The sequence below is a fragment of the Octodon degus genome, unplaced genomic scaffold (genome assembly GCF_000260255.1).
Source record: "Octodon degus isolate 3935 unplaced genomic scaffold, OctDeg1.0 scaffold00051, whole genome shotgun sequence".
NCBI lineage: Eukaryota > Metazoa > Chordata > Mammalia > Rodentia > Octodontidae > Octodon > Octodon degus.
The window spans coordinates 10,300,074-10,313,188 of NW_004524627.1; the positions used below are offsets into that span (position 1 = coordinate 10,300,074).

Sequence of the window (13,115 nt, forward strand, 5' to 3'; positions counted from 1 at the left end):
AGAGAAACTATTAAGTTTATTTAATAAGTATTTTTCTTATTCTTCTTCAGACATTCAAAAGAGTTTTGATAAGAGAAGAGGAGTACGATTCCATTATAGTATTCTACAACTCAGTTTTCATGCAGAGACTGAAAACGAACATTTTGCAGTATGCTTCCACGAGGGTATGTGGAAAGTGTCATCTGGGGGAAAGCTAATTATAATGAAATAAATCTCACTGAAACATTAAATAAAATTTTATTTTCTTGGTTTTGCTATAGCCTCCTACCTTGTCACCAATACCTCACATTCCTCGAAGTCCTTACAAGTTTTCTAGTTCACCTTTACGGATTCCTGGGGGGAACATCTATATCTCACCCTTGAAGAGTCCATACAAAATTTCAGAAGGTCTACCAACGCCAACAAAAATGACTCCAAGATCAAGGTTGGTGTTTCTCTTAAGGAAATAGTAAAAAACAAACAAGCATAAGAGGGGAACATTTTTATCCAAGCATAAAGATGTAAAGCTCTCCTTGTTGAGAGTCTGATTTTCTTATTTATATTTGACATGATAAGAATTTGACACAAAAGAAAGTCTATTTTCTTGAATGACTTTGCAGATTTAGTAAATTTTCCTAGCTGCTGGGATCTCTTCTTTTGTAGACAGTCTGAGAACCAATTTGTGTATTTAAAAAAACATTTTAATGTTTTTGCAAGTAGTTAATCTGTTAAACAAAGCGGGTTATTTTAGGTTGCAGGTTTTATTCTGTACCTCCCTGGATTTCCTGTAGCTCTTTCTGTGGTCCTGTCCATTTTGCCTGCTATAGATATGAAGCTGACTCATTAAATGTAGATGCAGTTAAGTGTTCAGGGATCCATCCTAAATTCTGCCTGTGGCCCTCTGACATTACCGTGTGCCGCAGATGAGGGAAGTGATGAGTGTGAAGCTGTTTTAAATGCTCAGATGAAATATTCTGTACAGTAACCAATCATCATATTATCTTCCACATCCAACCACAAGTGCTCTCAGGCTTTGAAGTTCTTCAATTTACTAATTATATGTTATTATGGGCTGTTTAAAACTGATTTTATTTGTGTAGAGTAAGAAGCTGATTAGCTAGACTAGTTAATGTAGTCTCATCTCAGAAATTGTCAGCCCATGTAGTTGTACTGAATGGACAAGAGAGGCAAACAGGAGAAGGGGCTGTGTTAGATTTTTAAGAAATATCTGTATGGCAGGTTTAATGACATGACTAATGTACATTTGTGAATAAAATTTCAACCTCCACTGGAAAATGTTAAGTAAATAATGAAAATATGATGAAGGTGCTCTTGTGTGTCCCTGTAGCTTGCTTTTTTTATTTGGTGTTCTCATAGTTGGTTATCCGTATACTGATACCTACAACTAGAAAATGAGCTCCTTCGATGCCATACCATATCTGTTTACATACATTTATGCAGTCCGAAACTGCCACATAAAAATGTATACTTAGGTAGTTTTTTAATGATGCTAATCCATATTATGGTGCTAAAGAGTCAATTTTATGTTGTTCCTTAGCAAAAAAAAGTCACATATGCAAACTGGGCATGGTGGCTCATGCCTGTAATCCCAGCACTTGGGAGGCTGAGGCAGGAAGTTCTCTGAGTTCAAGACCAGCATGGGCTACATACATAATGAATTCAGGGCCAGCCTGAGAACCTGTCTCAAAAAAAAAAAAAAAAAAAAAAAAAAAAAAGTCATATATTTTAACTAATCATTTGTTAAACATCAAGAAAGCATCTTAATATTCTTTATGCAACACTTTTAATCAGATGGTTAATCAGATATTTTACATGGTTGCTGGCTACTTAAAAAGGGAATGGAAGACACAGACTGTGAATCCACGTACCAGTTTCATATGCTTATTTAAGCCATTATGTTAGGGAATGCTGTTTTTCAGCTTTATTATCAAGATCATAAATTATATAGTTCAGATAGAGATTTACAGATATTTCTGATTCAGGGACATATAATAAATAACCTTTATTATAGAAGTTAATTAGAATTCTCATTACTGCTTATTATAAGTAACCTGATTTGCAAATGAAGCAATGTGAAATAAATTTACTGATTTTTGAAGAGTTTTGCTGGGTTAAACTTAAAAACTTCTTTTACCTTCTTTAAATAGAACAAAGGCAAAATATGTTTGTACAGATCTAGAATTCTTGCTTTTAAAATCTAAGGAGAGAGTTATGGATAGAGCAGCTCCTAGCACGTGCAAGGCCCTGTGTTCCATTCCCAGTATAAAAAGCCAAAAGAAAAACAACAATAAAAGCCTTAAAAGGGCTAGGGATAAAGTTCAGTGTGGTACAGCATGTGTTTAGATCCTGAATTTAGTCCCAATCACCACAAAAAAAATAAAAATGAAAACCTAAGAAGAAAACGTTCTGTCAGGCTAGTTCTGTGACTGTAAGCTCCAGATGAATGAATATGTTAGTGGTGGCAGAGTAGAGAACTCTGATTCAGTATTTCTCACAGCTCAGGATGCTACATCTGTGTTCATCTCTGTATGTTTGCAAATTCTGTATTTTATTTTCGTCACTAATTTTCATTTCATCTTGACAGAATCTTAGTGTCAATTGGTGAATCATTTGGGGTGAGTATTTTCTTTCTATGAAATACAGTGCCAGAGAATATTAAGTAAAACTAATTGGCAATATAAAAGTACTCTTGTGTACCTCTCTATTATTTATCCTTTTTTAGGGTTTTTAATAGGTGGATATCTGAAACAGTGTAACATATGGTACAACTATAAAAGAAATGAAAGAGTTCTATAATTTAAATTTAAAAATGTTATTCAAACACCTTATACAGTCACAGTAAATAGAAGTTGTCTATCAGATTTCTTTTTAAATCAGGTTTAATTTAAAATCATACTTGTAATTAGTAGACTTCAAACTCTTTTCTGAACTCTTCTCATAATATGTAATATATAATATTACAATGTATTACACTATATGTAATATATATTAATATAGTAATAATATATTATTATATATATTTATATGCACACTATTTTTACTCACAGAATTTCTGACATCAAATATGTGAGGATTTTTCTCACACTTGCCTCTTCTCCAACAATCCAGACACAAATAGTAGCCTACAACTCAATTTAATTTTACTGCTGATTACCCAGAGTTAATGCCAGACCCCCAGGTTCAAGTCAGTCCTGTAAGACCTCCCTCACTTCAGACAGCAGGCACAAGTGTCCCCAGGCTATGTCATACACTCATCTGACCTGGCTGAAAGTCAAGATGTTCCTACAATACCTATCCCTTTCGGGTTTGCTCATTTCTCACAGCGGCTTACAAAACTCTGGAGAACTCTTTCCTTACTATTACACATTTATATAAAGGACAGATGTGACCACACAGATGAAGAGATATTCATGGTGAGGTCCAGAAGAGTCTCACAAGAAGTGTATGTCTCTGTGGATTTAACTGCTCTGAAGTTGTTTCATCCCTGCTATGGAAAGATTTTAAAAGGGCACAGTTCTTTACATAGTCATAATTGATCAACTCCGTCTCCATCCCTCTCCCCACCCTGGAAGTTAGGAGGTGGGGCTAAAAGTCCCAAGCTTCTAATGAAGGCTGGATTTTTCTGGCACCCAGCCCCCATCCTGATGCTATGTAGGGGGGCCTACCTCGCATCACCTTGTTAGAACAAAGGGTATCTTATCATCCTTAATCACTCAGGAAATTCCAGTGGTTTTAGAGGCTCTACACCAGAAACTGGAGGCAAAGATCAAGTATCTTTCTTTGATATCACATTTGTGTGTATATAATTTATAAGAATCTTTACAAAACAGTGTGAAATTCAGGAATATGACTGTTTTGAAATGAGCTATGTAAGCACCATCTAATGTTACCAGCCTGTCTCCAACTACTTGTTTTCTTCTAACACATAAACACATATGCATGCAAGCACTTTTGCTTGTCCTGTCAGATTTTTTATAGTATTCTTTCTCTGATACTTTGGTTAGAAATTGGTTACATGAGACCCTGCCCCAGTGAAAGTGACAGAGATTATATGGTGATCTTTGTTCCAAGAAATAGGAGAAAGCTTAGCTTTGCAACTGTTATTCCAGGATAAAAACACACTACTTTTGTTGGCTGTCCATTAATGTCACTAGTGGAATATCACTAGCTCAGCAGTCCCATATTCAGTGTATGATAGTAATATGTGATGCCTTCCTATCATGCCAGAGAGTTTGGCTTCTTACATGATCCAGGAATGGCAAACCTTTTAGAGCTTTCAGTGATACATCCAGCCGTAGATTCACCACCACTGACTTGGCTCATTCTATAAGGAGAAGACTGCCTGAATAACTTACTGCTGCAAAACAAATTGCCCCTAAAATTAACAAACATTTCTTATTCTTAGTTTCTGGGAGTCAGTAATCTGAGAAAGATTTAGCCATATTCAGGGTTCTTCTCAAAGTTGTGATCCAAGTATCAGATAGCTCAGACTCCCTCAGAAGAAGGCTTGGCTGGAAGAAAATCTACTGGTCAGCTTATTCATACAGTTCTAGCTGATGCTCCCTGATTCTCAGCCTGAGCCATCAGTTCCTGCCACTTGGGTCCATCCATAGTGCTACTTGCCCAAGCACAAGGAAGGATTCCTTAGGGGAGAGAGAAAGGACAAGATGGAAGCCACAGCCTCTTTGTAACCTAATCCTGAAAATGACACATTGTCTTGTTACTTTGCCATATTGCCTTGGGTATAAGCAAGTATTGCCTGAAGTCTTAACTCATCCTACCCACACTCAAGGCAGGGAGGGTTACCTGAGGGCGTAAACACCAGGAAGTAGGATCTCAAGGCATTTGACAGGCTGCCAGCTACACTTTTATAATCCCTAACCTAACTGGGAAAATATTGTGTACAATTTTATATTTTAAAGCTGATAGGCAAAAGTCTTATTAATATGGACAGAGGAGGGGCCGGGGAGATGGCTCAGTAGAAAAAGTGCTTCCCTGGCAAGTGCAAGGGGCCTGAGTTCAGTCCCCGGTTCCACACACACAAAAAAGGACATAGGATTTTTTGTCACTTTATATGTGCTGTAAAAGTATTTTTTCATCATAACATGTTTTTGCATTTGATCTTTGGAAAATGAAACATAACTGGCAAAGCTAATCCTCTTGTCAATTATCTCTAAGACAGACAGTCACTCTGGTTGTAAAACAGATAGCTAACATAGAATTTTTTCCACATATCTGTCTATTAGGTAAAATAAGGTAGCATACCACTTTAGTAGTTCTTATCAAATTTTTGTTTTGGTGTGATATATGGCCCCTCAGGAAATATCTCTAGTCATCTTCAGTGATACTGCCTGAAGTCAAATCTTGAAGTTTTTGAATATTTAATTTTTGATTTAAAACACTTTTTGAAGTAGGAAGTTCTTTACAACCAATGCTATATCCGTGGTGGCTTGTAATATGCAAATTATATGACTTGTCCACATAATACTCATAAAATGAATGAAAATTGGTATTCAGTTGGCACATTTTACCAAATTTTCATGACTGTCTCCCTATATAAAACCCTAAAATCACTGCTGTGGATGGTGGCACATACCTATAATTCCACCTCAGTGGGAGGCCGAGACAGAAGGATCAGAAATACATGGCTCTGTCTGGATAATATAGTGATTTAGCAACACTCTGAGTAGGAATAAAAAATAAAGGGGATTGGAGATTTAGCTCAGTGTGAAGACCTGTGTTTATCCCCAGTATCCCTCCCTGCCCCCACCCCCAAAAAGAATGTTAAAAGCACGGTTCCAGAAAGCTGACCTAGCTTTGTTGCATCTGGAAAGGATGGTAGAGTAGGTTATAACAGCGAAGACTCAGGGCTTTCTGAGTAGTAGGCAGAGGCGTTAAAGGAAGAATAGCTGCATAGAGGGGAAAGACAGATGGATTTTAAAGAAGAGGGCAGAATTAATGGAATTGTTCTGATTTTGAAATATTTGAAACTCCTTATTTGGTCCAGTAAAGCAGAAATTTAAAATGAAGAGATAATGTCTGCTTAATTTATGACATACCTGAAACCACAATTTATGGTTAACTTGAAAATTCTGGCATTTAATGATTTAAAATAAAATATCTGTAATTTGTAGACTTCTGAGAAGTTCCAGAAAATAAATCAGATGGTAGGTAACAGTGACCGTGTACTCAAAAGAAGTGCCGAAGGAAGCAACCCTCCTAAACCTCTGAAAAAACTACGCTTTGACATCGAAGGATCAGATGAAGCAGATGGAAGGTAGGAACTGTCCCAGAGTGTTTCTCAGGGGCTGAGCCGATCACTGGGAGAGTCAAATCTCAGGGTGCCCCTGCCTCTGACTAGCGCTCTTCATACCAATTTTATATGGAAGGTGTAATGGCTACAAATGATAGCTGTGAAAGTAGCCTACAGTTAAAAATCACTGTTAAAATCATAAATGCAAACAAATATCAGCACTATTTACTGAAACTCAGTGCAGATATCAGGTCTTTAAAAATCTATTCCTAGTAGAAAAGAAAAAAAAATTAGTATTTGTTTTTTCTTTTTTTAAACGGTAAAATTTTAATACTTGAAATATTAACTACTGTATTTTTTAAGAACCCTTGAAAAAATTTATGGTATGATAATTTTGAGATAGTTTTATTTTAGATTATCAGATCATAAGCTTATGAAAGTTCACTAAAGTAATGACAAAATATCCATGAAAATGCCATAGTATTTTAAATTTGAGCTTTTCACTTAGGCATAGAAAACAAAACATTTTGCTTTCTTCCATCTACAGTAAACATCTTCCAGGGGAGTCCAAATTTCAACAGAAACTAGCAGAAATGAGTAAGTACTCACCAGTTTACTGTATGTGTAAAAGCCCACACACTTAATTCCTTCAGGCATCAGACTTGCTTATGCCTTGTTTTGATCATTGGCACCTGTTTGCAGCACATAGTGCTTACCTCCTCTGTGTGGGGCTGGTACAGGCACACAGCATCTCAATTTCTTTCTCATCCTCTTTCCCATCCTCTTTTCCCCTTTCTTTCCATCTCTTGATCCATTTCCCATTGGAGAAAGTTTTGTGTCCCTAGTTCCACTTTTTTTTTTTTTTTTTTTAATGTATTTGGTACAGGGTCTCACTAGGCAGCTTGGACTCGCAGTGATCCTCCTGTTTTCAGCCTCCCCAGCGCTGGGGTTACAGGCATGCGCCACCATGCCCAATCTCTTGTGGCCAGCTCAGCGAGCCCGGGTGCAGAGCCAGCACAGCGTGTGGTGCCAGGGATCAAACCCCAGTCCCTGCACTTGCCTAAGCAGGTGCTTAGTCCACTGAGCTATCTCACTGGCCTCCTATTTCCATTTTTATTTTGCTCTTTATTTTTAATCTGGGTTTCCCATATAAGAGAGAACATGTGATATTTAAGCTTATGTGTCTGATTTATTTCAGTTAAGATCATGTTCTCCATTTTCCCATAGATAAGTTTATCCTTCTTAATGGCCAAGTAGTACTCCATTGTGTATAAATACATTTTCTTTATCCATTCATCTGTTGATAGAGATATATGCTATTTCTCTTAAGTAACAGACTTGCTTATACATTTAGAATATAATTGAATCAGGAGTATATTGTTTACCTCATATATTTGTAGATAAGGTATGCTGCAAAGAGGAGGTCATAATGACCCTTTCTATAGTCTTCCATGCAGGAAGCCTAAGAAGTGAAACATTGCCTGACTCCATCCTCAGTGCAGTGGATATGGTCAGAAGGTACCAGCGAGTCTGGAGAGCATTTGGGTTTTTTTTTTTGTTTTGTTTTTTATTTTAATGTATTCAGTACAGGCTCTATAGGGTCTTACTACACAGATCGGACTCATAGTGATCCTCCTGTTTTTCATCCTCCCAAGCACTGGGATTACAGGCACGTGCTACCACACGCAGTCTCAGTCACCATCTCAGCGTGCTCCCAGGGCAGGGCTGGCACAGCAAGCCAGGGATCGAACCCTTGGCCCCTGTGTCTGTCTAAGCAGGCACTTTATGCCGCTGAGCTATCTGACCAGCCCTGGAGAGCATTTTCACTATGTGAAAACCTCAGGGAGAGGTTTTACCAACATATCATCTCTAAACATTCTCACTTTTATTTAAAGAATAATCTCTTTTTCTGCTATTACTGAGCATCCTTAGTGTGCACAGTTTAAAACATTTCAAAATAAAAGTTTTCTAAATAGCTGGGCTATATGGTAGCATGTAATCTGAGCACTCAGGAGGCTACGGCAGGAAGATCACAAGTTTGAAGCCAGCCTGGGCTGGATACACAGACCCTGTCTCAAAAATAAACCGAAACATCAGCTTTTTCTATTACTATATGTCAGAATTTTGAGAATAACAAATAATCTTCTAAGTTTCAGAGTGACCCAAATTTGGAATGTTGGGCTGTGAGTCCCATTGATGGTTATACAGTGTGCTCCACACCTTTGCTGTGATCCCCGCAACACCAAAAAAAAAAAAAAAAAAAAAGGAATGTTATTGCAAATGGAATTCTATCCTAAGCTATCCTGAGATTATATATATATATATATATATATATACAATTTTGGATTTTACATTAGCTAATATATTTCTGTTCTATCTTTTCAATAGCTATGGCTTTCCTCCCAGTACATGGAAATAGATAATGTGCTTAGAAACATTTGAAAGCATTTTGGAGCTCACATACATGCATTTCAAAAGGAGCAGAAAGCTGTAAAAACATGCATATTTTCTTAGAGAAAGTTCAATGGCTATATAATCAGTGTATTTCTTGTGACACACTTCCGTGTGATGCTGTTTCCTGTGCCAGGCCAAAGTTCAAAGCCTACACATAGCTGGAAAATTGGGGAAAGCAGTAGAAGCTCTGACTCCTGAGGCCAAGTAATTCACTCTCCAAGATACTTGTTAGTTTGCTATAAAATGGCATTCAAGAAAGATCATCATCCAGTGCTGACTGGTCAAGTGGAAGAGGCGAACGGGCTAGAGTTGTTGGCTATTTTCTTTTCCAGATGCAAATTTCCTTCCTTTTTTCTTTCCTTCCTCTTTCCTTCCTTTTCTTCTTTTATGCCCTTTTCCTTCTTCCCTCTCGGCTTCTATTGAGTTACACCGCTTACCCACTAAAGTCAAATCAGTAATTTTTAACTTAAAATAAGTGTTGTTTTTTCCATATTGTAATTAATAATTATTTTAGAAATTTCTATGCTCAATTTAACTTTGCAGTACCTATAAGTCATGTCCAAACACAGGGAAGCCCTAGCTTTCTAGAGAATGCCACCGCTTACTTTGGCAGACCCAGTAGCTGGCCCGTGGTTCTAGTCTGTTCAAACATATTAGACTTAAACTCATTGTCTGTGGGACAGAGTTCTGCAAAGCGGTGAATGGGAGCATACAAACCATCTGGGGGAAGCATAAAGAGTGTATGAGAAGTTTTATTTATTTTTAATTTCATCTCATTTTAATACTGTAGGGCTTATACACATGTACCTTTACTGACAGACTTTGTGGTGGTACATGGTTGCAAAAAAAATTTATTGACAGGGAAATAAGATTTTTTTTTTTTTTTTTTTTTTTTTTTTTTTGGTGGAACTGGGCATTGAACTCAGGCCCTTGCATTTGCTAGGGAAGCGCTTATTCCACTGAGCCATCTCCCCGGCCCCGGGAAATAAGATTTAAAACTTTTTGGAGACTACTACTTGTGCAAGGTCTGAACTCCACCAATTTGACATAAGATACGTTTGGTGGCTCCTTGCCATCTTGCTCTGCACTGTCAGTGCTACTCACAGGTCTTCTTTGTCCTTTTCCAGCATCTACTAGAACACGAATGCAAAAGCAGAAAATGAATGATAGCATGGATACCTCAAGCAAGGAAGAAAAGTGAGGATCTCAGGAATGTAGTGGACACCGTATACATCTCTTGTTGCCTTGTCTCTCATAGGTGTGACTGTATAATTCTTCCAGGTTCTGTTTGCAGCTACATGTAATATCTCCAGCTCTTTTTGTAGAATAAAATGTGAGACGCAAGTTGGATATTTGTGTGGGTAATTCCTAAGCTACTTTTAATGTCGTACTCAATGGTATATCTATGTTCTTATACAAGATTGAAAATCTTGTGTAAATCCTGCCATTTAAAAATTGTAGCAGATAATGTTTGCATTTCTAAACATGAAAGTAAAATTGCTGTGCTTTAGGAATAGGAAGGCTTCACTGGACTGGGAGTCCTGACCCATCCCTGTCTACTCTACCTTCCCTGTAGCATACATGTGATGTTTGCTCTTGTCTTAATTTATATGTATATTTTTTTAATTTAACATGAATACCCTTAGAAATTGTGTTCTGTCTTCCAGCTGCAGTTTGCCCATTCACCGAAATTATCCTGAACTCTTCCCCAAAACAGATTATTATTAGAAACTGTGAGGAAAAATTACTAATTTTTACACATTAGATTTTATTTTTAGTATTGGAATCTGATGTACTTTGTGCTTGTTTAAAAAACTGCTTGTGAGTACAAGCAAAAAACGAAGTGTAAACAGTACTGTCATACTACTGACACAGTTTTCATACCTCAGAACTTATAAGAGCTTATTCTTTCATCCAACTCTGCTTTAAAATGAGGATAGCACTCTTGGATTGTTCCCATTCAGATCTCTGAATTTGTACTTGAAAAATAAATGTGTGAGAAAGAGCTTTGCTGCAGAGGACCTTAATACAGTATATCCCAAGTGCACTTTCTAATGTTTCTGGGTCCTTAAGAATCAAGACATAAATTAATATGCCTTCCTAAATTTGGGAAGACTTAACGTTTTTTTCTGGAATGGTACATGTCATCTTTTGAACTGGCAGTTGCCTATTTATCTTCTATTTTAAGTGAGGTATGGTCTAACACTGGCATGTTCCAAAGCCACCTTATTTTTAGTTCAACATTACAAGTAGGCAACAGTCTTTTCAAGTTAGGCATTAATGTTTTTGAGTTTGTGCAAAAGCTTCAATATATCCACATTAGAAAAAGAGGCACTTCCCTTCCTCCCTGCACCTAAAGGTGTGAACTGTCTTGTATGATTAACTTATTTAGAGAATGAATAATTTAAAATAGGTGATATTTAAGGTAGCATCAGCTAGCATTTAGGAAAATCACTTTGTCTAAATACAGAATTCTTTTAAAAAAGAAATCTGGTCTCATTTGTTAGAAGAAAATATTATTTGCTCAATTTGAGTTGCAGACATACTCTTTGGACAGTTATCTTTATAACAGAAGCACCAGAAGGCTTTACTCCATTCCTTCACTAATTTTTGCATGAATATCATACAAATCAGTTGTTAGGGCAAGGACACACCATACTTCTGGGTTTTTTTTTTGTTGTTGTTGTTGTTCTTAATAAGTTCACATTAGAATTAGTGACAGTTTTAGGAATTTCAGATACCATGTATTCAGATTTCTTAAATAAGGCTTCAAATAATGCTATATTGTTTTTTTTTGTACTCGTTAAAAGTGTACATTTAAATTGCTATGTTACTATTTTCTACAATTAATAGTTTGTCTATTTTAAAATAAATTAGTTAAGAGTTTTAATGGTCTGGTGTGATTTTGTATTCAGTGCAGTACTATTCCCTGCTGGACATACGCTTTCTCCTAGTAGCTTGTCCACACCCTTTCATGCATATCTGATGATCATTTCCAAATACACCTCTTCACTTTTGACTTCTAGTCAAAGCTGTCATAGCAACTGAACCCTCAATTTCTACCTATTCCAGTTTCTCAAAATGTAAACCAAAATCAAACAGAAAAGTTGGTTTCTAGTCTAGTGTTTCCCTATTTTATGAAACACTTATCAAGCCAAAATGTAGTTTTAAAAAAAATTTATTATTTATCTTAGTTTATTTTGTATTTTAGGGAAGGGTCTATAGGGTGTTCAGGGTCTCACTACTAGATTGGACTCTAGTGGTCCGCCTGTTTACAGCCTCCCAAGAGCTGAGATTACAGGTGCGCCACCATGCCCAGTCTCAGTGCTCCTGGGGGGTGAGGCCGGCATGGCAGGCCCAGGGATCGAACTCCTAGTCCCTGAGCCTGATGGCAGGTGCTTTAATCCACTGAGCTATATGACTGGCCTGAAGCCAGAAACTTAGGAGTCACCTATTAACTGTTGTCAGGACCGCTGCTTTTTAAGTCATTTAAATCTGAAAATAAAGTGGTTCTCTGTGTTTGATATTAAAAGTCATATAACATCAAAATTATACTTAAATTGGCATACGGCTTTCTATAATCTTTATCATGTTTACTGGGAACATTCATATTTCTTAGCAGAAATAACATATTTGATTATTGGGAACTTACCAAGGCCTTACTTAGGTATGATGTTATCATGTGACATGTATCACATCATCCTTCTGAACTCCTTATGAAATTCATCTGGCACAAGTTTGCATATAATTTTAAAAATTATTGGTTGATAATGTATCTCTTTCCATCTGCAATAGCATGCTTATTCCTAAAGAAAGCAAGGCAGGCCGCACAAAACAGGAGAAGCAGGCATCGCTCTGTAGGAGGCGTTCATCTTGGATGCGGATCTTAGGTGTGGCATGCAAGTCAGGTCAAAGTCATGCAGCATTGATGACACTAAACAGACGGGAAAATTTATTTCTGGTAATTAATTTAGCATTCCAGTTACTCTAATTTAAAGGACATGTCCAACTTAATGTATTTATTTTTCACTAGTTTTCTGGCACAAATGGTAGAAAGGAAGACCTTACATTCTAGTTCTATTATTTGGACAATTTCACAGAAACTTGCTTTTAGAAGGATTACTCTATTCTTTATTTGGGGGCCAATATGGCGTATACAACATGAATGAAGACAATAGAAATTTCCTTTTACTAACTAGATCTTACAGGACAACTTGAAACTTTCCAAAGAGGAAATACTATATAGAAATATATTATTGTGCTATAGTTTGGATGTGAAACATTCCCCAAAGGCCCATTTGTTAAAAGCTGGATCCCCAGAGTGACACTGTTGGGAAGTGGTGAACACGGTGGGACATACCTTCTACTCCTAGCTATTCAGGAGGCTGGTCACCTTGGCAAAGACTCT

General features: G+C 37.0%; 1 protein-coding gene across 1 annotated transcript in view; it reads left to right on the forward strand.

Annotated features, from left to right (window-relative positions):
* Positions 1-11,576, forward strand: part of Rb1 (RB transcriptional corepressor 1) — a 205,735-nt gene extending 194,159 nt beyond the window's left edge. The window contains exons 21-26 of the mRNA XM_004633088.3: positions 51-164; positions 261-424; positions 2,585-2,615; positions 6,135-6,277; positions 6,801-6,850; positions 9,835-11,576. Coding sequence (XP_004633145.1) covers positions 51-164; positions 261-424; positions 2,585-2,615; positions 6,135-6,277; positions 6,801-6,850; positions 9,835-9,908 — 576 coding nt within the window. The 3' untranslated portion in view covers positions 9,909-11,576. The remainder of the gene's footprint in view (positions 1-50; positions 165-260; positions 425-2,584; positions 2,616-6,134; positions 6,278-6,800; positions 6,851-9,834) is intronic.
* The last annotated feature ends 1,539 nt before the right edge of the window (positions 11,577-13,115 follow it).